Raw genomic sequence first — 23,917 nt, 5'->3', positions numbered from 1 at the left:
TATGAACTGAACTTATTGGAATATACACACTAGGGTTATGAAATTTTGACATTTTTCCTCAAAAATGATTTCCTGTAGCAGGGATGAATGAACTTTTGCCTATTAATCACTATGCTATCGTTTATTTCATTGAAATATAAAAAAAGTTCACGCACAAATCGATTTTAAAAAAAATAATTTTTTGAAAAAATATATGAAATGAAAAAAAAAATTTTTTCAAAAAATTATTTTTTGTTGCACGAATGAATAAATATAAGCCTACTAATAACTATAATAACGCTTATTTCATTCAAATATTAAAAAAAGCCGCGAAAAAAGTCACTTTGAAAAAATTTTAAATTTTTTGTTTTTTGTTAAAACATTATATTTTTGAATAAAATCGTTTACGACATTTTTACGATTCTCAGAATTAAAGAAAAATAGTGAGAAATAAATTTTATGTCATTTTAATTATCTCATGTGGCTCTAAAAACATTTTGGAGTGGACAAATCAACCAAATGAAAGAAGCCTTATCAACGCTGCGAGGAATAGAGAGATCACCATTGCTGAATAATTTACCACAACATATTCATAAACATATATCTATATATACAGCTAAACATACTTAATTTGTTATTGTATGATCGCCAAAATCCGAATGCGGATCGGCAAATAAAGAAGAAGATGTGGCTCTAAAACTTATTTTCAATTATATATCTGTTTTCAGTGACTTCAAAAAATTGTCCATAATTTTGATAAATTCAAATTTTAAAATCATTTTGTGCGTGAGGTTTTTTCACCGAATCACCTTATAATTAAGATTTTATGTAATCTTATGGCAAAACTCATCACGCTATGATACAGGGATATGAGGTTGTAAAAAAGTCATAACCCTAATACACACACAATTCAATAAACTGTGACACATTATACTAGGGGTGAGCACGCCTGTGTGCTAGCACACAGGATCGTACTCTTAGTTTTTTGTGAACCATGAATAATTAAAAATTTATGCAATTTTTTATTTATATTTTTTAATAATTTGCATTGTAGACGATTTTAGACAACATTAATGTTTAAAAAATATTGAAATAAGTAATGAAACATCAAGAAAAATTAAATATTAATTCTCTCTTAAATTTGGCTCTCTCTCGATTTTGCTCAGCTCTGCATTATACCAACAAATAATGTTAGATATTTGTAACGAAATGAAAACGAAACAAGAACGGAATTTTGCTATTAAAAATAAGTAATATAAAAATTTATACACCCCTTAAAATTCTTTTAAATTATTTTTTTTTTTTCAGGATAAAAATATTGGAATATTTGAAACGCTATTGAATTAAGACGAAACAAGTAATCATGATCCGAAACAAATTGGAATTGAAAAACAATTTTGTTTTTCTCTAACTATTCTCAAAATTCAATACTTTTTATAAATAGTTATGAAAAACTTGCTTCCAAAATCATTTGAAACTAAATGGAATTGAAATAGTTGTGTACCCAACAACTGTACCCAAAAATGCTTAAGACTTTCGGAACGAAATGGAAATGAAACAAAATTAAATTTGTATGCCAAAAATATATTGACCAGAAAAATATCTTAGGGTATTTGTTAAGAACACCTTAGTGGGTTCATTAAGGGTCTTTGTTATGAAGACCTTAGGGTCTTCGTTCAGAAGAAGACCACAAACGCTACGTTAAAAAGATGACCTTAGAATTTTCATTAAAAAGAAGTTTGAGTCTTCGTTAAGATGAACACATTAGGGTCTTCGGTAAGAAGAAGACCATAGTGTGTTCGTTGAAAAGAATACCTTAAGGTCTTCGTTAAGTAGAAGACCTTAGGGACTTTTTTAAGAAGACCTTAGGGTCTTCGTTAAGAAGAAGACCTAAGGGTATTCGTTAAGAAGAAGGCCTTATGGTGTTTGTAAAGAAGAAAAAGAAGAATTTAGAAGAAGACCCTAGGGCCTTCGTTAAGAAGAAGACCTCAGGGTCTCTGTTAAGAAGAAAACCTCAGGGTCTTCGTTAAGAAAAATAACTTAATGTGTTCGTTGACAAGAAGACCTAAGGGTCTCCATTACGGAGAAGACATTACGATCTTCATTAAAAATGAGACCTTGTGGTCCTCTATAAGAAGTCCTGTGGTCATCAGTGAGAAGAAGACCTTGTTATCTTCTGAACAGAAAATTGTGTTATCAATAACAATAGAAAAATAATTTGTCGATAACATTTGCTAAAGAAAAATATGTTATCGGTAACATTTTCTATAGAAAAAGAATTGTCGAAAACCTTTTTCTATAGAAATGTTTGTTTTCGACAATATTTCCTATAGAAAAAGTTGTTATCGACAACATTTCCTATAGAAAAAGTTGTCATCGACAGCATTTCCTATAGAAAAAGTTGTCATCGACAGCATTTCCTATAGAAAAAGTTGTTATCGACAACATTTCCTAAAAAAAATTGTTCTCGACAACACTTCCTATAAACAATTGTTATCGACAGCATTTGCTATAGAAAAAGTTGAATCTTTTCCAATAGAAAAATTTGTTATCGCCACCTTTTTCTACAGAAAAAGTTTTTATCGCCACATTTTTCTATAGAAAATGTTGCTATCGACACCTCTTTTTATAGATAAAGTTGTTATCGCCACCTTTTTCTGTAAAAAAGTTGTTATCGCCACCTTTTTCTATAGAAAAAGTTGTTATCGACACCTTTTTCTACAGAAAATGTTGTTATCGACACCTTTTTCTACAGCAAATGTTGTTATCGACACCTTTTTCTACAGAAAAACTTGTTATCGACACCTTTTTCTATAGAAAAAGCTGTTATCGACACCTTTTTCTATAGAAGAAGTTGTTATCGACGGCTTTTTGTTATCGACACCTTTTTCCAAAGGAAAATTTGTTATCGACACTTTTTTCTATTAAAAAAGTTGTTATCGACACTTCTTTCTATTGAAAAAGTTGTTATCGACACCTTTTTCTATAGAAGAAGTTGCTATCGACATCTTTTTCTATAGAAAAAGTTGTTATCGACACCTTTTTCTATAGAAAAAGTTGTTATCGACACCTTTTTCTATAGAAAAAGTTGTTATCGACACCTTTTTCTATAGAAAAAGTTGTTATCGACAACATTTCCTAAAAAAAATTGTTCTCGACAACACTTCCTATAAACAATTGTTATCGACAGCATTTGCTATAGAAAAAGTTGTTATCGACACCTTTTTCTATAGAAAAAGTTGTTATCGACACCTTTTTCTATAGAAAAAGCTGTTATCGACACCTTTTTCTATAGAAAAAGTTGTTATCGACACCTTTTTCTATAGAAAAAGTTGTTATCGACACCTTTTTCTATAGAAAAAGTTGTTATCGTTACCTTTTTCCATAGAAAAAGTTGTTATCAACACTTTTTTCTATAGAAAAAGTTGTTATCGACACCTGTTTCTATAGAAAACGTTGTTATCGCCACCATTTTCTATAGAAAAAGCTGTTATCGCCACCTTTTTCTATAGAAAAAGTTGTTATCGCCACCTTTCTCTATAGAAAAAGTTGTTATCGCCACCTTTTTCTATAGAAAAAGTTGTTATCGCCACCTTTTTCTATAGAAAAAGTTGTTATCGACACCTTTTTCTACAGAAAATGTTGTTATCGCCACCTTTTTCTACAGAAAAAGTTGTTATCGCCACCTTTTTCTACAGAAAAAGTTGTTATCGCCACCTTTTTCTGTAAACAAGTTGTTATTGACACCTTTTTCTATAGAAGAAGTTGTTATCGACGGCTTTTTGTTATCGACACCTGTTTTCTATAGAAAAAGTTGTTATCGACACTTTTTTCTATTGAAAAAGTTGTTATCGACACCTTTTTCTACAGAAAATGTTGTTATCGACACCTTTTTCTAGGGAAAAAGTTGTTATTGACACCTTTTTCTATAGAAGAAGTTGTTATCGACGGCTTTTTGTTATCGACACCTGTTTTCTATAGAAAAAGTTGTTATCGACACTTTTTTCTATAGAAAAAGTTGTTATCGACACTTTTTTCTATAGAAAAAGTTGTTATCGACACCTTTTTCTACAGAAAATGTTGTTATCGACACCTTTTTCTAGGGAAAAAGTTGTTATCGACACCTTTTTCTATTGAAGAAGTTGTTATCGACGGCTTTTTGTTATCGACACCTGTTTTCTATAGAAAAAGTTGTTATCGACACTTTTTTCTATTGAAAAAGTTGTTATCGACACCTTTTTCTATAGAACAAGTTGTTATCGACACCTTTTTCTATAGAAAAAGTTGTTATCGACACCTTTTTGTATAGAAAAAGTTGTTATCGACAACATTTTTTAATAAAAAAATTATGTTATCGACAAAATTTTGTATTAAAAATAATGTTATCGATAATATTTTTTATAGAAAATTCTGTTATCATTATCATTTTCTATATAAAATGATGTTATCGATAACATTTCCTATAGAAAATTATGTTGTCGAAAGAAAATAGAAAATGTTATTGGTAAAATTAGCTGTTAAACGAAAAGGAAATAAAACAAACTTATTATTTGACTTCCAAATATATGTACAATAAAAGTGAATTAAAACTGCATTAAACGTTTCAACCAAAGAAAAAATAACAAAAAATCTATTTTCGTAACAACACTCAAACAGGTTATACCTATTTGATTGCTTGTTTTTCTTACCGCCACCACCACCTCTCAACTATAGATTATTCTCTGACATGTCATGAAAGCTTAGTCATAGTAGCCATCATTGTCGTCATCATAACTTTTGCTCTAGATGACGTGACACATTATCGTTATGTTGACGTAAAGATAAACGATGGACGGACGGGTGGTAGGAAAGGTATCTAAGTATGTAGTTGAAGTAGCTGCATACCTTTCCAAGTCTGGGTACTTAGAGGTTGGTGTTTAACATTTTCTTAGGCTAAATGGTAGCGAATAGGTAAAAGACAACAAATTCAACATGTTTGTAAATGGAGTATTTTATACATTAAACTTATCGTTTTTTTTTTGGGGATCTAAATGGGTGGTAATGGAAAGAAGAGGGGCTTGGTTAAGAGCTTCCCATATTATGTCTTCGAGGGAGAGGTGGTGAGAGGCGAAAAATTTGTTTAAATGCCCGCCAACTAGATAATTTCATGTGACTTAATATATCTAAGGCTTGCTTCTTTGGGTAACTACCTGTGAATCTTGTCAGCGAGCTTCACACTCACACCTAACGCATAACAAGGTGGTGTATTTAACTACTTGAGGCTTGTTTTTCGTTGTTACTTTTATGGTTTGCTTCTTTGATTAATTAACATTATTGTAGAATATGTTTTTGGGAAGATACTCAACAATTGAAGTACTTCTACCCCACGCTAACAAGCAATTTTTTGGTAATTGAAAATGAGGTGTGTTTCTTCTTTCTGCTTTAATCAAGCCAAGATTATGTTAATTATTTCAAGAAGAGCAACTAGAAGGAGTGTAATGTCTTAAAAGGGGGAGCTTTTATAACAAATTAGATTAATTAATTATGTACTTTATGATGATAACAAAGACATTGTCATTTTCGAAATACATATTATGCTTCGTTTAACCGAAATGTGCTGACGGGCTCTAAATTGTTCTTAAAAATGGTGGAAACCTTTTCCACACGCAAAGCTAGGAATATTTTTTGGAGATTAGAAGGGTTTGTACTGTTTTAATTTACAAAAGCAAAGTCTCATATATGAAAAATAATACATTTATTTATAGATCAAATATTGTTTCGATTCCATTTTGTTCCAACTATTTCAATTTTGCATGGTGGTTCCAAATACATAAAATAACCAGTTATGATTACTGCTTAATTTTTCAGTTTCATTTATTTATCGTTAAAAAATATTTTAACATGTTTCGTTTTCACTTTATTCCTAACTACATTTATTAGACATTAAACATATTATACTACTTCCATAACGTTTCCAGTAATAATTCCGCTAGCAAATTGTAGCTTACATAATTTTTAAAATTTCTCCCAACCGTTTTATGGCAATAACCTCGGACCTCTTTTTCAAGTTTTAAAAATATTTTTTTGCTTTAAATTTTTTTTCACACAACAACGCTCATCATAATGCCAACCAACACTAGATGTCAAAGTTTACAACAAAATAATCCTTTTCATATTTTTATTATGCCCTAACAACTGCAAGAGTTCATCATCACGGGTGGGAGGAGGTTTAGAAGCAACACCCATCACTTCTGCGAAAGAGCAAGGAAAACTAACAACAAAAGGTTTAGAAAACCATAAAACTAAGCTTGCATAGCTAACGTCAATCTATTGTTATTTAGACAAACTTTAAGTACACATACTGCAACAACAATCACAGCTACACATGTAAGCCTTTATTTTGCGCTTTTCTCTACAATTCCAATTGTTCCAAAGGACTTCCATGAAACGGCGTAGTAGTATAAGAAGTGTCTTTGTCACTCTTTGTCGTCGTCATCTGACGGCAACACTAAGCGAGAGCATGGGAAAAATTTAATTAAAATGCCATTAAAATAGTGTGTGAGGCTCTAAACTTTTGCTAAGCGTCTCATGTGCGAAATTGTTGCATCATCATCGTCATCATAATTGTTAAGGATAAACGCGCCAAAAAATCTAAAGTGTATCCTTTTTGCCTAAACGAATGAACAAACACCAGCGCACTCACACACAATTACTGCACAGGGAGATGTTCTTAAAACCTCCCAGAGTTTTCACAAAGAATTTCCCCCGAGGATCTTTAAATTAATGGCACTGAGCAGTGTTTTTTAGACCCTGACATCAATTCGCAAACTTTTTCGCCACGTGTAACACACACGCACATAGTTGGCGGTGGATGCAAAGCACCGCAGTGAAGAGGAGAAGAGAAGAAACAATTTGAATACCAACGATGAAGTTGAAATCATTCAACTAACAAAAAAGGGAGCTGCAAATTATTTTCGGAGGGCAAAAGAAATGAGAGAGAAAGGGAAGTGGAGAAAAATTGAGTTATCGACAACATTTTCCATGGAGAGTAATGTTATCGATAGCATTTTCTATAGCAGAAGTTGTTATCGACAACATTCCTACAGATACAGTTGTTATCGGTATTATTTTCTACAAAAAAGTTGCTATCGAAAACACTTTGTATAGAATAAGTTGATATCGATAACATATTCTAAAGATGATGTTAATATCGATAACATTATCTGTAAAGTTATTGTCGACAACATTTTCTATAGAAGTGTTATTATTGACAATATTTTCTTTAGAAAAAGTTTTTGTCGACAACATTTTCTATCGAAAAAGTTTTCTATAGAAAAAGTTTTTTACCATAACATTTTCTATAAAAATGTATTATCGATAACATTTTCTATAGAAAAAGTAATTATTGATAACACTTTCTATAGAAAAAGTTATTATCGATAAAATTTTCTATAGAAAAAGTTGTTAAGGACAATATCTTCTATAATAAAAGTTGTCATCAACATAAAACATGTTATCGATAACAGCTATTTCTATAGAAATTGTTGTGTTATTCTATAGAAAATGTATCTTCTTCTGTAGAAAACATTGTCGAAAACAACTTTTTCTATAACAATTTATGTCGACAACAATCTTTTCTATTGAAAATTACATCGATAACAACCTTTCTAAAGAAAATGTTGTCGATAATAACATTTTCTATGGAAAATTTTGCCGATAACAACTTTCTCTATAGAAATGTTGCTGATAACAACTATTTTCATACAAAATGTTGTCGATAACAACCTTGTCTATACAAAATGTTTTCTATAGAAAATATTGTCGATAACAATGTTGTTGATACCAACATCTTCTATTGAAAATTAAATCGATAACAAAAATTTTTATGGAAAATGCTGTCGACAACAACAATTTCTATAGAAAATGTTGTCGATAACAACCTATTCTATAGAAAATGTTGTCAACAACCTATTGTATAGAAAATTTTGTCGATAACAACCTATTCTATAGAAAATGTTGTCGATAACAACCTATTCTATAGAAAATGTTGTCAATAACACCCTATTCTATAGAAAATGTTGTCAATAACAACCTATTCTATAGAAAATGTTGTCAATAACACCCTATTCTATAGAAAATGTTGTGGATAACAACCTATTCTAAAGAAAATGTTGTCGATAACAACTTTTTCTATAGAAAATGTTGTCGATAACAACTTTTTCTATAGAAAATGTTGTCGATAACAACTTTTTCTATAGAAAATTTTGTCGATAACAATTTTTCTATGGAAAATGTTGTCGATATCAACTTTTTCTATTGAAAATGTTGTCGATAACAACTTTTTCTATAGAAAATGTTGTCGATAACAACTTTTTCTATAGAAAATGTTGTCGATAACAACTTTTTCTATAGAAAATGTTGTCGATAACAACTTTTTCTATAGAAAATGTTGTCGATAACAACTTTTTCTATAGAAAATGTTGTCGATAACAAATTTTTCTATAGAAAATGTTGTCGATAACAAATTTTTCTATAGAAAATGTTGTCGATAACAAATTTTTCTATAGAAAATGTTGTCGATAACAAATTTTTCTATAGAAAATGTTGTCGATAACAAATTTTTCTATAGAAAATGTTGTCGATAACAAATTTTTCTATAGAAAATGTTGTCGATAACAAATTTTTCTATAGAAAATGTTGTCGATAACAACTTTTTCTATAGAAAATGTTGTCGATAACAACTTTTTCTATAGAAAATGTTGTCGATAACAACTTTTTCTATAGAAAATGTTGACGATAACAACTTTTTCTATAGAAAATGTTGTCGATAACAACTTTTTCTATAGAAAATGTTGTCGATAACAACTTTTTCTATAGAAAATGTTGTCGATAACAACTTTTTCTATAGAAAATGTTGTCGATAACAACTTTTTCTATAGAAAATGTTGTCGATAACAACTTTTTCTATAGAAAATGTTGTCGATAACAACTTTTTCTATAGAAAATCTTGTCGATAACAACTTTTTCTTGTCGATAACAACTTTTTCTATAGAAAATCTTGTCGATAACAACTTTTTCTATAGAAAATCTTGTCGATAGCAACTTTTTCTATAAAAAACCCCATTATCTATAGAAAAAGCTGTTACCTATAACGTTTTTCAACAAAACGTATTATCATTAAAATTTCCTACAGAAAAATGTATCATCGATAACATTTTTTATAGAAAAAGTGAGTATCGATAACATTTTCTGTTGAAAACGTTGTTATCAATAAAATTTTCTATAGAAAAAGTTCTGTTCGACATAATTTTCTATAGAAAAAGTTCTTATCGACAATATTTTCTCTAGAAAAAGTTATTATCGATAATATTTTCTCTAGAAAAAGTTATTATCGATATTTTCTCTAGAAAAAATTATTATTGATTAAATTTTCTTTGCTATATTGATTGTTTACAAACTTTTATTTAGACAAACTTCTTCATTTCTCTCTCTCGCTCCCTCATTTCATGCCCTCAAAGTAAAAATGACACTTCTCGCTCTCTAGAACACTTCTAACTTACCGGCTCTGACATGTACATCACGCGAGATAATCGAACCAAATTGATTGCGGGCCAAACAGGCATAGACTTGAGCATGGACTTCTTGGCGATAATCTTCAGCACGGAAAGGTGGGAATACCAATTTGCCATCTGATGAGATTTGACGCAGACCGGGTACATCACCCACAGCAGTACCATCGCTACGGATCCAGATAATTTCAGGCATTGGGTTACCGCTAGCTTTGCATTCAATTTCGGCGCCAGTTGAGTTGGAGAAGTCAATGCGGTTGGTGGGTTCCTTTAAGAAGACAGGTCCTTTTTGGTCGGCATCGGGGGGATTAACAGCCAAGGCTGGGGAGGAAGCTGCAAAGAGAGGGAAAAACAATTTAAATTAATAATAATCTAAAAAATAAGTTTTTTTCATAATAAGAAATAGCGGAAGTGACCTTAAATTGTTTGTGGTTTAATGTTTTTCTTTTTGCTTGATACTTTTTGTTCGTCTTCTATTGGTCTTTTGTCATTTTGTTGTCGTCATTGTCATCGCCGCCGCCATACACAAAAGAACAAGTGGAAAAACAAGAAGACGTCATTGGATTTTTATGGTTTATGTTAAGCTTTCCGTACTAAACCTTGTGCATACAAAGTTGTATGACAACAAGAACAAATCCACGGCTTATCCGTCTCATTATGCCTTCTCCTTCCCAACCGCCCTCACATTCGTCTTGCAAATGACTTTAGGGTGCCATTAAGACAGCAAAACAACTGTGTACAATTGAATGTCATGGATCACTGACTCAAGTCCAAATGCATTTGTCATAAATTCACACACAGCTACATAACATGCACCCACTATTACATATTTACAAAAATTAAACATTTTTATGTATATTTATTTCGTAGTGCATTTGTTTCTTTCTCTCCATAATTTTTTTGCCTTGCAACACATGTTCGTCTCATTTTTGATTTAAAAATAACTTCTTGGCCCACCTATTTAAGCGGGAATAGTTTACGCTTGCCTTGTCATGTTTGGCTTTTGAAAGACAGACATCATTATCATCGTCGTCGTCAACACCATCGTCAGTGTCTTTAATATGGAAACGGATTTATGGCAGCCCTGCTGCTGCCATGAAGAGAAAACAAGGTGTCGATGACACTTTATAGTGTCGTTGCTGATTCTGAGTGCATCATCATCGGCCAAAAGCAAATTGTGTCTGACTTTGGTTGCTGATGTTCTCAGATGATTTTGCAATACTTTGGAGGAGGTAGAGATTGTGGAAAGGTGGAGTTATTGTTAATTTGAATGTATAAATTTAGGACTTTTATATAAGTGGCGCCCAATGAGAGGAAGGAAATTTCGACGACATTTTCTATAGAAAAAGTTCTTATCGACAACATTTTCTACACAAAAAATTGTTATCGACAACATTTTCTACAGAAAAAATTCTTATCGACAACATTTTCTATAGAAAAAGTTGATATCGACAACATTTTCTATGGAAAAACTTGTTATCGACAACATTTTCCATAGAAAAAGTTGTTATCAACAACATTTTCTATACAAAAAGTTGTTATCGACAACATTTTCCATACAAAAAGTTATTATCGACAACATTTTCTATACAAAAAGTTATTATCGACAAAATTTTCTATAGAAAAAGTTATTATCGACAACATTTTCTATAGAAAAAGTTATTATCGACAACATTTTCTATAGAAAAAGTTATTATCGACAACATTTTCTATAGAAGAAGTTATTATCGACAAAATTTTCTATAGAAAAAGTTGTTATCGACAGCATTTTCTACAGAAAAAATGCTTATCGACAACATTTTCTATAGAAAAAGTTGATATCGACAACATTTTCTATGGAAAAACTTGTTATCGACAGCATTTTCAAGGTTGTTATCGACAACATTTTCTATAGAAAAAGTTGTTATCGACAACATTTTTTATAGAAAAAGTTATTATCGACAACATTTTCTATAGAAAAAGTTATTATCGACAACATTTTCTATAGAAAAAGTTATTATCGACAACATTTTCTATAGAAAAAGTTATTATCGACAACACTTTCTACAGAAAACAATTCTTATCGACAACATTTCTATGGAAAAAGTTGTTATCGACAATATTTTCTATACAAAAAGTTATTATCGACAACATTTTCTTCAGAAAAAGTCATTATCGACAAAATTTTCTATAGAAAAAGTTATTATCGACAAAATTTTCTATAGAAAAAGTTGTTATCGACAACATTTTCTATGGAAAAACTTGTTATCGACAGCATTTTCAAGGTTGTTATCGACAACATTTTCTATAGAAAATGTTGTTATTTTTATAGAAAAAGTTGTTATCGACAACATTTTCTATAGAAAAAGTTGTTATCGACATCATTTTCTATAGAAAAAGTTGTTATCGACATCATTTTCTATAGAAAAAGTTGTTATCGACAAAATTTTCTATAGAATAAGTTGATATCGACAACATTTTCTATAGAATAAGTTGTTATCGACAACATCGATAAAACAACTTGTTATCGACAGCGTTTTCTATAGAAAAAGTTGTTATCGACCAAATTTTCTTTAGAAACAGTTTTTATCGATAACATATTCGTAAGAAAAAGTTGTTATCGACAAAATTTCCTACAGAAAAATTTATTATCGACAACAGTTTCTGTAGAAAAATTTATTAACGACAAAATTTTCTTTAGAAAAATTTCGTTATCGAAAAAACTTTTATATAGGAAATCTTATTATCGAACCCCTTCTATATAGGAGAACTTGTTATCAAACAAGTTTTCAGTAGAAAAACTTGCTACCAAATATGTTTTCAGTAAAAAGTTGTTATCGAGCCTCTCACATAGAAATCCCCCAATGGAAACTTCCTTCGCCTTAGCAAGGATGTTTTGCTTTACAGTGCTCCCTCCTGCATTCACGTGATTGCTTTTCCTTTTCCTCTCCTTTTTAGTTTACTTTAAGTTTTCTTTAAGCAAACCCCTTGAGGTATGTACGACATATGAATTTGCTTCGGGTTGCAAAGGAGTTTATAGGAAAAGTATGAAAAAAGAAAAATGCAGACAAAAAGAAGAAATCACGTAATTGTTTTGAGTTCATACTACTTTTTTTGTTTTGCGCTCGCCATTGCTAAGAGGGTGCAAATTTATGACACATGTGTTAGAATAACACTTTTAGATTAAACTTTGAAGAAATCGAGGGTAGGAAGTAAGAGGATTTACGCCGTATAAAGCTGGCAAAGAAAACACATGGAGTTGACACAACAAAGGATGGGTGGATGAAAATATTAGTTGTTTTTTCTTAACTTCCTAATGGAAATCGTAATATCTAGGTTGCGAAGCGTACGTATTTGCATATTAATTTGAAGCTAAAATTTCCTTCCACTCTTAATCCTACCTCATATAGTCAAAGCAACGTGATTTGTTTTTGAAATCCATGCACTTAAATTATACGAATTTACGGCTGTTGATTTTTTATTATTATGAAAACAAAACATAAACAAAAATTCACATAACCTGTTTGACCCTCTTGGCCAGACAGTACAACATACCGGCTTCATTCACAAAAATCCCAGTATACAGACATAACAAAATAACATAAAAACACCTGCTGCCAAAATTTTTGGTATACTCAAGAAAATACCTGGGCTCCAAAATCAAAGACAAAGAAGAGGTTCAAAACTAAAAAAGGAAGGCTTAAAAAATAATTAAATTGGTATTTTTGATACAGACTTCCAAAAGTGTTTTTATTCTCATGGATTCGAGAACGAACTATAAATATTGTGATCTATTTCTTCAATTACAAATGTGTTCTACAAAAATAAATCTTCAATAATTTTTCATGTCTAAGCCTTTATCTCCATCTCCTTTTCCCCTTTCCCCATATTTTTCGCTTCATAACACCACAACTCTCAGCTATCATTAAACAAAACAGAAAACGGCAGATGTTCCAAACAACAGCTGCATTTCATTGCTATGTCCCAATCATCCATCCAACCGTCAACTGATACACACACAAAACAGACTCATCTTTATGTCTTTGTCCAACGAGACCTAATGATCTCCGCTCTCAATATGTGCCACCACATATCGACGCCTCCAAACAATAGTATGCTAAGTCGACTTAGCATGTTTTCAAGTTCTTTACATTTTTATATTTAACGTCCTTTAACTTAAATTCTGTCAAATTTTGGTAATAATCGGACAATCCGAACAGAAGTTATAAACAAATATTTACTTAGCATAGTACAGAAGATCAAAGAAATTTCCAAACTTTTAGAGCTTGTCCTGCAAAACTCACTGTTCAGAATTAGAAAACTATTATTTGGAGGTGTCGAACGTTCTTTAACTTAAATTCTGTCAAATTTTGGTAATGATCGGTCAATCCGAACAGAAGTTATAAACAAATATTGACTTAGCATAGTACTGAAGTTCAAAAAAATGTCCACACTTTGAGAGCTTCTCCTGCAAAACTCACTTTTTAGACTTAGCATACTATTATTTGGAGGTGTCGATATGAGCTATGTTCTGTAAGTGATCTGATCTTTTTTCGATGTCGTTTCCTTCCCTTTCGATTTGTGCAAAAGTTTTGCAATTAAAACTGAAAACCACACAGTTGTCTGTGGCAAGTAAGGAATTTGCGGATTTGTAAACATACGGTAGCCGCTATAACAGTTTGAGTTGCGAATACACTGTGAATTGTTTTGTTGGGGGAGGAAGGGAACAATATGTGGACATAATTGAGTGTTGGCATTTTTACATTTTAAAAATAATATTTAAATGTATTAAGAAATGTTAATTTGAAAAATGACGCCAAATTAATATTTATTTATTGGAAATAATAGAAAATAAAATATATGCTAGGAAATGACACATTTTGAGGTTTACGTTGGGCGCCATTCGATTAAAGCAAATTATTTTACATTGAATTAATTAACTTTAATTAAATAAAACTAAATTTTTTTTAAAATGATATTATTTAAATAAAAAAATTAATTATATTTACTAAACAAAATTAAATTAATGAAATTTAATTTAATAACAATTAATTTAATTTAAATTATTTTTAATAAAACTGAATAGAAAAAATTAAAATTAAATTATTTTAAATTAAGAAATATTAATTTTAAAAAAGACGCCCTATTAATATTTTTTATAGGAAGTAATAGAAAATAAAAGAGATGGTAGAAAATAATGGACTCTAAGGTTCGGGTTGGGCGCCATTCAATTAAAGTAGTTTATTTTACATTGAATTAATTAACTTTTATTATATGAAATTAAATTAATGAAATAAAAAAAGAAATTAATTAAATTTGATAAATAAAAAGAAATTAATGAAATTTAATTTAATAACAATTAATTTAATTTAAAATATTTTAAATTAAATTTAATTGAAAAAATTAAAATTAATTGAAAAAAATTAAAATTAAATTATTTTAAATTAAATTGAATTGAAAAAATTAAAATTAAATTATTTTAATATTTAAATTCATTTAAATTCAAAAAAATTAATATTAATTTAATAAAAATAAAATATAAATTAATTTAAATAAAATTAAATGTAATGAAATTAATTAAAATGCGATAAAATAAAATGTACTTTGATTAATTAATTTGAATTAAAACAAATTAATTTAACTAAATTTAAATTAGTTTTAATTAAATTAAATAAATTAAAATTAAATTTATTTAAATGAAATTAAATTCAAAAAATGTAACTAGATGAAATAAAATTCAATAACATTAAATTAATTAAATTTATTTCAATTAAATAAATATGATTGAAGTAATTAAAATTAAATGATTGAAATTAAAAAAAAAATAATAAAATTAATTTAAATTAAATTTTTAATAAAATTTAAATAAAATTAAATTAAATGTAATGAAATTAATTAATATTTAATAAAATGAAATTAATTTGGATTAAATAATTAAAATTAAAACAAGTTACATTAAATAATTTAAATTAAAATTAAATAAGTTTTAATTTAATGAAATAAAATTAAATTTATTTAAATTAAATAAAATTAAAATCAAAAAGTGCAATTAAATAAAATTAAGTTTAATAAAATTTAATTAAATAAAATAATATTCAGTAACATTAAAGTAATTAGATGTACTTCAATTAAATAAATATAATTGATTTAATTAAAATTAAATGAATAAAAATAAAAAAGAAAAATTTAATAACATTATTATAAACTAAAATTTTTAATTTTTTGTTTTTTTGAATAGTCTAGCATAATCACATTGTGTTGTTTTAATATTTGATTTATGCAACTAATTTATTAGAAGAGAAGATTTGACATGTTCAGCAAGGGGTAAGGCAGGAAAGACTGTAGTTTCGAACCTCGACACAGGTTCTCATCAGTTTCCTTGTTTTTTTGTGTTTACGGAAAAATTAAATAAAACAATAATTAAATTATAAAGGGTGATCCAACTAGAGGTTCCCAAGATTTAAAAAAAAAACAGAAAATTCTAATTGAATGGGAAATGTTTATTATAATTTGAAAGAACATCCTTTGGCATTTATTTTTTTAAGTTTATGTCTATCAAATGTTGGCCTCGTCTACGTCTTAGACGGTCTGTCCGTAGAGTACAATTTTCGCTGAATTATTCGAACATTTCGACTGGTAACTGACTTATGATAAGCGTGATGTTTTGCCCTAGGGCCTGAATCGATGCGGGGTTGTCCGCATACACATTTGACTTTACATATCCCCACAGGAAAAAGTCTAGTGGTGTGATATCATACGATCTTGGTGGCCAATCGACCGTCCCATAACCTGGAATTGTCTGTTCATTGAAGTGTTCTCTTAATCAATCCATTGAATGATGCCATGTGGGGAAGTAGCGTTGTCTTGTTAAAGCCAAAATGTCGCCAAGATCACGGGCTTCATTTTCAGGCATCTAATAGTCGGCTATCATGGTCGCCATTGACGGTTACTTACTTTCTGATATAATTTTTGAAGAAATGTGGGCTAATGATTCTACCAGCGGACAAACCACATGAAACCGTTGTCTCTTCTGGATGAAGTGACACCTCTTGAATCTCTTTAGGTTGCTCTTAAACCAAATGCGGCTACTTTCCTTGTTTAAATACCCATTAAGCCAGAAATGGGCCTGATAGCTGAACAAAATTTGCCTCGAAATACCCTCCTCAAAGAACGTGAATTATCGTAAAATAATTGAACGATTTGGTAAAATTGTTCAGTCGCAAGTCTTTCCACGATAAAATGCCAAACAATACTACACAAAAATAATGTGACAGAATGACACGACTCACACGCGATCTGCCAAAAGAAGGCTATTGTAAAAAGTACCTCTAGTTGGATCATCCGTTATATATATAAAATTAATGTAAATTAATTAAAATTAATTTTCAGCAAACCACTTTTAATTAAATTATACATTAAGTTAAATTAAGTCTTAAATGAAATTAATTTTAAATTAAATTGATTAATTTACATAAAATAATTTTAATTGAATGAAATTTATTTTGAATAAATTAGATGAAGTGGATCTAATTTATATAAGACTACATCCATTTCTATTAAAAATGTAATTCAATTGTTTTTAATTAATTAAATAATACGAATTTTATTTAATTAATTAAATTAGATAAATTTAAAATATTAATTTAAATTAAATAAATAAAAATTAATTAAATGTAATATTAAATTTTTTAATTTATTTTTATTTTTACATTATTTTTTATTTATTTACATTACATTATTTTAGTTAAATTTATTTAATTTAAATTATTTTATTTTAATTTATTTTATTACTAAATTAATAAAAATCCAATTAATTTAAATTAAATAAAACCAAATAAATATTGATGAATTTAATTAGTGTCAATTAAATTAAAATAATTGAAATAATTTTAAATTAAATGTATTTCAAGTTGAGTAAAATGTAATTTATTTATATTGAATAAATTCAATTTAATGAAAATGGGTTAGAATCTTCGGCTTTCCTTTTTCATTTGCAAAAAATCTTCGACTATCAAGCTCAACTCTAACGAGAAAATAAATAAAAGTTAACATTAAAAATTATCTTCACCCTTTCAAATAAATGTAATTTTATTAATTTTAAATGAACAAATTTACAGTCAGTTTCTGTATATCGAAAGAAGAATGCGTGCGAATGAAACACGCCCGAACTTTAGTTTTCGAAATAATTTTACCTTTGTATTTACTTCAAAACAAAAAACAAATTTGAAAAACACACAAGAGTTTGAACGTGTTTCTTTCGCACACATTCTTCTTTCGATATACAGAAACAGGCTGTTAGTAAATTAAATTAATTTGGATTAAATAAAGTAATATATTCAATTTTATCAAAATAAATATTATTATCATATAAGTAAAAAATCCTTACCCTAATAATTTATATTAATGTATAAGCTGATGGCCTTTGTAGCTAATGCTTTGAACACTTTTGTAATTATTCTAATATTTATTATAAGTATATTGTTAATAAATAAGGAAATAAATAAATAAACAAATAAATAAATAAAATAAAATTATATAAATTAAAATTAATTTAAAAAATCATGAAAACAAAAATTACTTCGATAAAATGAATTTAAATAAAATAAAACCAATTTTAATTTAATTAAATAAATTACAATTAATTTCAATAAAATTAAATCAATTAATTTACATATGAAAGTGCGCATTATTTTGCGAGAATTTTGAAACATTTTTTTTTATTTTTACGTTGGGCGCCATTTTATAATTAACGTCTAGCTTGCACATTTAATTATATTCGTAATTACTGTCACCCCACTTCTTCTCACTTTCCAGCGATTATTGATATTCTAGTGACTCGTAATGACACATATAGTCCCTATTTGGTTAATTTGATATCGACTGCATTAGTAATAGACGACAAATGTGCATTAAATAAATACGTTTGTTTTGCATTTTTTCTTCGTATTGTATTATCGGATTATGAGACAAATATTTAGATCATTTCCGTTGTAGGCACTTTGGCGAACATAATACAAAATACATAATTATTATAAGGGAACTAAAAGAGTGAGTTTGCAAAAAATTAACATGTGTTCGACATACGTAATTTCCGATTGACAATATGTTAAGAGAAGTTTTGCTCTATAAATAATGTATAGTATTAATTAAAATGCGATTTTTCTTTGGGTTACAGTATCAAGACAAAAGATGAAGTCTAAAGAAGAAGTCAGGTGCTTAATCAGGCATAAAGGATTCAAGAAAAGAAAACTTCGCTTCTTTTGGATATGTGGATTCGAAGAAGCGGCAAAAGACGGGGTACAAAAATAACATGGAAATGTATGGTTAATTATTAAATAAAACCTTATTTCCTTTTCATTTGTATGTTACCTTTGTTTCCTCAAAATTTTTCCAAAAACTTTACCACGTATTAGTACCTATTGATCTTAAGCTTCCAACGGTTGCAAGCAAGTGCAGTCGTTTTATGGCATTCCCTTACTCGAGTCAACTCTAATTATAATGATCTTGTCCTTCTTTATCTGTTTAATCTTCTGGGACTATCTCTTGTGATAGTCAAGACGTAAACCTCTCATAACCATCAACCCCCACAAATATTTTAACCCCATCTCCAGACTGCCCAAAATTAGTCCTCCAAAGAGTTGCGTTGAGGCTGTAATTGCCAAGTGTTAAATAATATATTATCTTCATCTCCTAAAATTTCCAACATCTTGTAAAAAAATTAATTGTTGAATAAACATAACAAATACAATACGCTTGAATTTATTTGAGTTAAATAATGTAATTATGTTAACTATTTATTTAAACAACATTATTTAAGAACACACCCAGCATGTCATTGTCAGTTAATACTGTTGTAAGAGAATAGCATTTCGTTTATTAACCACCAAACCCCGATCATAAAAAATCTGTAAACAATATCAGACAGCTACTGGACGATCATGTGGCTGGTTGGGCACTAGGCTGCATATGGAGAACCCGAGATATTCATGTGACAACAGACAATTGATAGGCTTGATCTAATTTTTGTAATGATTTTTTCGTCTGAATTGTTTATTTTACATTAAAAGCAGAAAATCGTGAAGCGAGTGGAAGTCGTTTTATGTAAGCCATGTATATTTAAGAGGAAGAGTTATCGAGCAAATAAAATATTTCAAACGATTTATTTAAAATTTTAACCTTGAAATGATTTATTTGAGTAATTTAAACTTGAGAATTTTTCATCTGATTGACAAAAGCAACAGAAGTAGGGTGTTGGAATTTCCGCATATTAGTGTGAAGGTCCAATATGTGGCAATACTTTTCGAAATAACTTCTAGAATGGTAGGAATATTCCAAAAACAATATTAATGTGATGTAACGCCATCTGTACATCTAATTTTACTTTAGTATTGGGTTAGCTGATTTTAAAGGCATACTTTTAGGCGGAGTATATATATTAATATATATACCGGACAATGGGCCGTTATTAGAACCTTTCGCTAGTTAAATGTTGGTCAATATCGGACAGATAACCGGCCTTTTATTCTTACAAATTTGCTTAATAATAAGTCTCAGATAAATAAAATGGAACTTTGTGTCCCATTTAAAATTTTCTGTGCGCCCGAAAGAATGCTGCACCAAAAGCAGGAACAATTTAAGAGCAAATTCAAATCAACCAATCAGATTTGAGGAAACTTGATGTATACTGACTTTTTTGCTTGGTATTGCCATATTTTTACATAAATGGAAGGTGTAATAACGAATCTCTGGCAATGCGAACATTATTCCTCACTTTTTTAAAGTAAGGTACATATAACAAAAATGGACTTTAAAGACAAGATGTAAGAACGGGTCTATATATGACTTATAGGTACGGTGACCAATATTTTTGGATGCAAATAGAGTACACATACGAGGGCTACTACATAAGTTTCTGGGCTAGACAACAATGCCAGGCGCCATTTACCATTTTCATTGGAAAGGTTAACATTTTCTAGCATAAGCGTAGTAAGTACGGTTTGACGTACCACGTATTGCGGTTTTTTTACAGGACTTGAAGAATTAATTTGCAAAAAAATGTGGAATTTACTTGTGAACATTTTCGTCCAACCATTTTTTACAATTTTCTACGTGATAACGACGCGATTAAGTAACATCCTATAGTTAGTAGTCAATAGGGTTTCGTAGTCTGAGTTGGAGACGAACAATTATGCTTTAGTCGGAGACTGAGTCGAAAAAATAACTTGGCTCCAACTTCGGGCAACAATGTTTTCTACATTTATCAAAAATGAATTTCAAGAACTTTTTTCGTCCATCTAATACTCTAAAGCAAACTTAAAGTCCCATGACAATCGAATTAGAGTTTCAACTTAAGCGTGAATTTACAAGCTGGGTCGATTTCTTAATATGCGATAAGAAATGTATAAATATTTTGGAATATTTGTTTTGGATCAAACACATTCTTTATCAAGATTATGATCAATGGTATTCCAAGAAGATAATGATCTCAAACTGCTCATATTTCCGAGCGAAAGCCTGTCCAATTCAGAACCTCTAACACAGAGTTTAAAATTTCGGTGATTTTGTATTTTTATTATAATCGTAGAAGTTTTAAACAAAGAAGTTTTGTAGTTGTGTATTATATTCGACAAAAGTTATTTTCAAGGAACACCGTAGAAAATGGCCAACATAAAGGAAAAATTGGAAACTTAAAAAGTCGACTCCGGAGTCGAAACAAAAATGGCTCGACTCCGAAACATTGGTAGTCACACGTAAAAGGGTTTCCATAAAGTAAATTGAGTTTTTGTGAAATTGATTGTAGAGGAGCTCTAGCCTTCCCGCTCTCTACCAAACATTCAATATATTTTACGGCAAACTTTGTACGTCCAAGAGAAACGACATTATTTGTCAGACTAGGTGACACGATGGTTATGTCGGTGACACTTGCCGCTAATTCATCGGCTCACATCCCATACTGCATGAAAACCTGGCCGTAAAAGGTTTCTTATCGATGGATTCCGTACCGATTGGTGCAAAAAATTTAAAAAATAATACGATCGATGTAACAAAACAGCAATCGACAGAACATGCTGTTGACATGTTCAAAAACCACGTTTTGGAGGTGTTTCAATAATTGGTTTGAGCGCGTGCAGAAGTATTTAAAACAATAAAAAGTGATTTGAAACGACTGATTTCATTTCAACAACGACAATATTTTGTTAAATTTCTGCTTAGATTTCTCGGTTTTCATTGTATTCACATGTATTTGTAAAACAAATCAAAAATAGAGGACAAAGAGTACATATCGACGCCTCCAAACAATAGTATGCTAAGTCGACTTAGCATGTTTTCAAGTTCTTTACATTTTTATATTTAACGTCCTTTAACTTAAATTCTGTCAAATTTTGGTAATAATCGGACAATCCGAACAGAAGTTATAAACAAATATTTACTTAGCATAGTACAGAAGATCAAAGAAATTTCCAAACTTTTAGAGCTTGTCCTGCAAAACTCACTGTTCAGAATTAGAAAACTATTATTTGGAGGTGTCGAACGTTCTTTAACTTAAATTCTGTCAAATTTTGGTAATGATCGGTCAATCCGAACAGAAGTTATAAACAAATATTGACTTAGCATAGTACTGAAGTTCAAAAAAATGTCCACACTTTGAGAGCTTCTCCTGCAAAACTCACTTTTTAGACTTAGCATACTATTATTTGGAGGTGTCGATATGACGAAAATAGAGGACAAATAGAGTACGTTGGAAAAATAGAGTACGGACACCTAAAATAGAGTACTGTCCTCTACAATAGAGTACGGTTGGTCACCGTACTTATAGGTATTATAAAAATAATAAATACATAAGGCTGGATGGAAATAACCTGAGCAGACCACAACCCAAATTGATCAAAACAGTCGACTGAGCCCTTCATGCAGCTAGGAGTATTATCATGTGCAGTATATTGTGAAATTGTTTTTGCATATGAAATTTATATATGTATTTTTAGATCTACTATCATAGATATTATTCCCCGGTATTCGCTTGTTACCAGTTTATTTAGTTGTTGAACAGTGTGTCTATTTCACTATTCAATTAATAACAATTTTTTTCAACAGTTCCTACTCTACTTGGAATGATGTACCTACATTCCTATTGTTCCGTGCCTTGTAATTTTCGAGTTTGATGGTAGGAAAGCAGAAAGAGAGCTCCTTCATCTCCACTATCTCCCAAAAGCTCAAAAAGTTTTCGTCTAGTAACTAGATTCTAGTTTCTGCACTACTGTGTAATTTTTTTTCATAAAATGAACTACTTCAACTATGCGATTCACTGAAAAGAGCACATGAACTAGGTCAGTCTCTATAGTTTATTTTAGTTCAATTGAACTAGTTCATTCAGAAAAGCTAAACTGTAAAACGCCGTTTGCATTGGAGCTTTTTGTCGGGTTAACCTTATTTATGAGGATTTATTTGACTAATGGAATTGACATTTGAAACCCAGTGGGTTTATAAAATCCGGCCATATGCAAATGAGATATAATGAACAATGTTCCAATGGAGGGTAACAGTCTTTAGAATTCATATCTCCTTTATATTTAGCTTAGATTGTCCCCCATATTGAAGAGTATATACAATTCGACCCCAATAAAACTTATGGTATTCTTAGAATAAAATAACAAAAATAACAACAAGTAGAAGAACAGTCATATCATTGTTTATAAAAGTAGCAACAACAACAATAGCAGCAAGTAGTCATTAAAATTTACTTAAGTAATGCAAAAAAAACGATACAAAGAAAAAATACATAATAATCAAAACTAAATAACGTAAAGAAAAACATTAACTCAATCAGCAAATAAAGACAATGTGCAAAATGTAAACATAAGAAAATAATGCCAATAAAAAATTATAAATATGTATGTAATTGAAAGTAGGGGTGTTGGATGTATCCAATGGAAATTGCAATAATTTTTGATTGCCTTTATTGGTCAGATTTTCTTAATGAATAAAACTAATGTTAATTCATTGTTTCCCAACGCTTCGTCAGTTTTTTCGACTTAGAATTCTTCTGTTGGAACAAAGTAGCACGTTTTAAATATACAATCTACTAATTTTTAATATTTTTTCGATAACATAAAGGAAAAAATGTTATCGTAGTAAAAATTAGTAGCTTCTTGCAGGTTCTGGAACAGAGCAAATAAGTTCATTTTCCTTTAATTTGTATTTAGAAAAAGGAAATAAAATTTATTTAGGGAACTATTTTCTTGGCCGTTGAGAAATACTGCCAACATACATATGTAAGATTAAAGTCTCATTTATGCCAAAACGGGGTTTTATTAAAACGAGTCATTTAAGTTGTAAATTTCACTGAATATCTGAATGAAGTATTTGGCTAAACAGTTATTTGGGCTAGCAATACAATATTCGCCTTATTT

General features: G+C 29.6%; 1 protein-coding gene across 36 annotated transcripts in view; it reads right to left on the bottom strand.

Annotated features, from left to right (window-relative positions):
* Positions 1-23,917, bottom strand: part of Dscam1 (Down syndrome cell adhesion molecule 1) — a 255,910-nt gene that overhangs the window by 171,292 nt on the left and 60,701 nt on the right. For all 36 annotated transcript variants that reach the window (XM_073956048.1, XM_073956049.1, XM_073956059.1 and 33 more), the window contains exon 4: positions 9,519-9,860. In XM_073956048.1, coding sequence (XP_073812149.1) covers positions 9,519-9,860 — 342 coding nt within the window. The remainder of the gene's footprint in view (positions 1-9,518; positions 9,861-23,917) is intronic.

Source organism: Musca autumnalis, unplaced genomic scaffold (genome assembly GCF_047663935.1).
Source record: "Musca autumnalis isolate F117 unplaced genomic scaffold, ASM4766393v1 scaffold_5, whole genome shotgun sequence".
In the NCBI taxonomy this organism is placed as follows: Eukaryota; Metazoa; Arthropoda; class Insecta; order Diptera; family Muscidae; genus Musca; species Musca autumnalis.
Note: the sequence above shows the minus strand (reverse complement) of the source record. Positions and strands in the feature narration are given on the sequence as shown.